Raw genomic sequence first — 1,908 nt, forward strand, 5'->3', positions numbered from 1 at the left:
CGCTCCGTCGACCCGACATCATGTCCCGACGAGAAGTCGGCGGTCTGTTTGCGTTCCCCTACCTTGTCCTCCCCACTGGGCGACAAGCCCGCGGGGCGGGGGCCCAAGGCGCACGGCGCACCCCTGCGCGCGCTTTTTCTTGGGGGGGTGAGAGAGAAAGGAAGCACGGAAGCCAACGGTCCTTTTTTCGGACGCCAGGAGGAAAGCCCAGGCAGCGGGGGGAGCCGACGCGGTCGCCTGGTAAACGCGCTAACGCTGACTGCCCATACATATTCATGTAATTAACCGGGCCGGATTACCTGGCGCCACCAGCCTTACCTGGGAGCCATGGCGCGGCGAATTGGAAACGATAAACCAGCACTCTGGCCGAGGACCCCCCGGAGCCGGGTGACGGAACGGTGGTGGCAGCAGAGGATATCCGCGCCGAGCTGCGTAGTATATTGAAAGGGGGAGCCTGTCAGAGCAGCTATTTGCTCAGCTTAAATACCGACAGTGATTTCTAATCTCTCGATTTTATCAATTGCTCCGGTGGGTCGTTTTGTCCGCCTGGTTCTCTCGTTCTCTCTCTCTCTCTCTCTCTCTCTCTCTCTCTGTTACAAACACTGCACTGCAGCGCTCTAGGATCAACGCACCGTGTGAAGACCACCAGCACGTGCACCAGTGCTGGTGCGCACTGTAAAAGTGAAATGCTTTGCTAACCAAATCATTTGGAAACGATGTGGGAATAATTTTCGCGATCACTCTGTATTGCAAAGAGTTAGTTTGTCGTTAAGAATTTCTTTGAAAACTTTCAGAATCGTTTCAAACTATTCATTTGTTGAGTAATGCAAAGAAATAGTTCACGAAGAAACTCTTCGTACTGCAACACTTTAGAATTTCTTTGCAATATGTTTGGAAATATGAAAATTGTTTGCTTTACGCGCTTATTTCGTGGCAAGCATTTTCCAGTTCGGCCTGCGACAGATCTATGGATGGATGGAGCAAATTAAGGCAAGGTGTTGGAGGGCACCCACGATCTGGGGCGGCGGGTGGCAAGAGATCCGTCCCGGCGCGCTCTGCCCAGGGCGTTATGACACCCCCATAACGCCGGCGGGGCGCGGGGCTCAGGCCTGTATACAGCGAGCCGCCACCGGCAGCTGCCTGCACAAAGCGGAGGGGAGTGATCCAGGCAAATGCCAGGCCGCCTGTGGGGGGAGCCCCGAGCTACGGCAGCGTGCTAAGGGCAAAGCTTCCACGGGGGTCTCCACGGGTGGGGTCCTCCGCGTGGGGTCCCTCCGGGCGGGGTCCGTTCGGACGAGGTCACCAACGGGTCCTCCCCCAGGACCCCTCACCGTCCCCTCGAGCCTGACGCCAACCACGTCAACACCACATTGACCAGACTCACCTCCGAGTTGTGGCTCCACGCCATGGTAGGCGGCGGGTCCGGCGAGTGCTTCACCACGCAAGTCAGGTTGATCGTGCTGCCCTTGTTGATGAAGAGTTCCGGCCCGCCCAGTATCTCCGTCTCGGGCTCTGCAAACGAAACATGAAAAAGTTTGAGAAAAGAATACCAATAAACCTCTATAGTACCGCACGCAGGCGGGTGTTGGTTTACTATCTTTGCTCGGGGCCGTAAGGCGCTGTGGTCAGCGATGAGCGGCAGACACAGCCGCTCGCATCGCTAGAAAAGTGGGCGTGTTAACCGAACACCTGATAAACCAAGTTTTCGACGCGCAAATACTTGCAAACTTTACAGTTGAACACTTACAAGTTCACAACCACGGTGTTGAACACTTGCAGGAAAGAATACATCCTTAACTTATAAGTTTATTACATCAAGTGTTTACCATTTGAACACTTGGTTCATCAGTGCGGTGTGTTAAAATGCAAGTGTTAAAAAATAACCGTAGAGATAGCGTCGTAACGGCA

The 1,908-nt window shown here is 54.5% G+C and overlaps 1 protein-coding gene across 1 annotated transcript in view; it reads right to left on the minus strand.

The window, feature by feature from the left end:
• The window catches only part of LOC113204397 (hemicentin-2-like), a 159,124-nt gene that overhangs the window by 22,216 nt on the left and 135,000 nt on the right, over positions 1–1,908 (minus strand). Inside the window, exon 5 of the mRNA XM_052269375.1 lies at positions 1,385–1,512. Coding sequence (XP_052125335.1) covers positions 1,385–1,512 — 128 coding nt within the window. The remainder of the gene's footprint in view (positions 1–1,384; positions 1,513–1,908) is intronic.

Source organism: Frankliniella occidentalis, unplaced genomic scaffold, assembly GCF_000697945.3.
Source record: "Frankliniella occidentalis isolate FOCC.00 unplaced genomic scaffold, Focc_3.1 Scaffold90, whole genome shotgun sequence".
Lineage (NCBI taxonomy): Eukaryota > Metazoa > Arthropoda > Insecta > Thysanoptera > Thripidae > Frankliniella > Frankliniella occidentalis.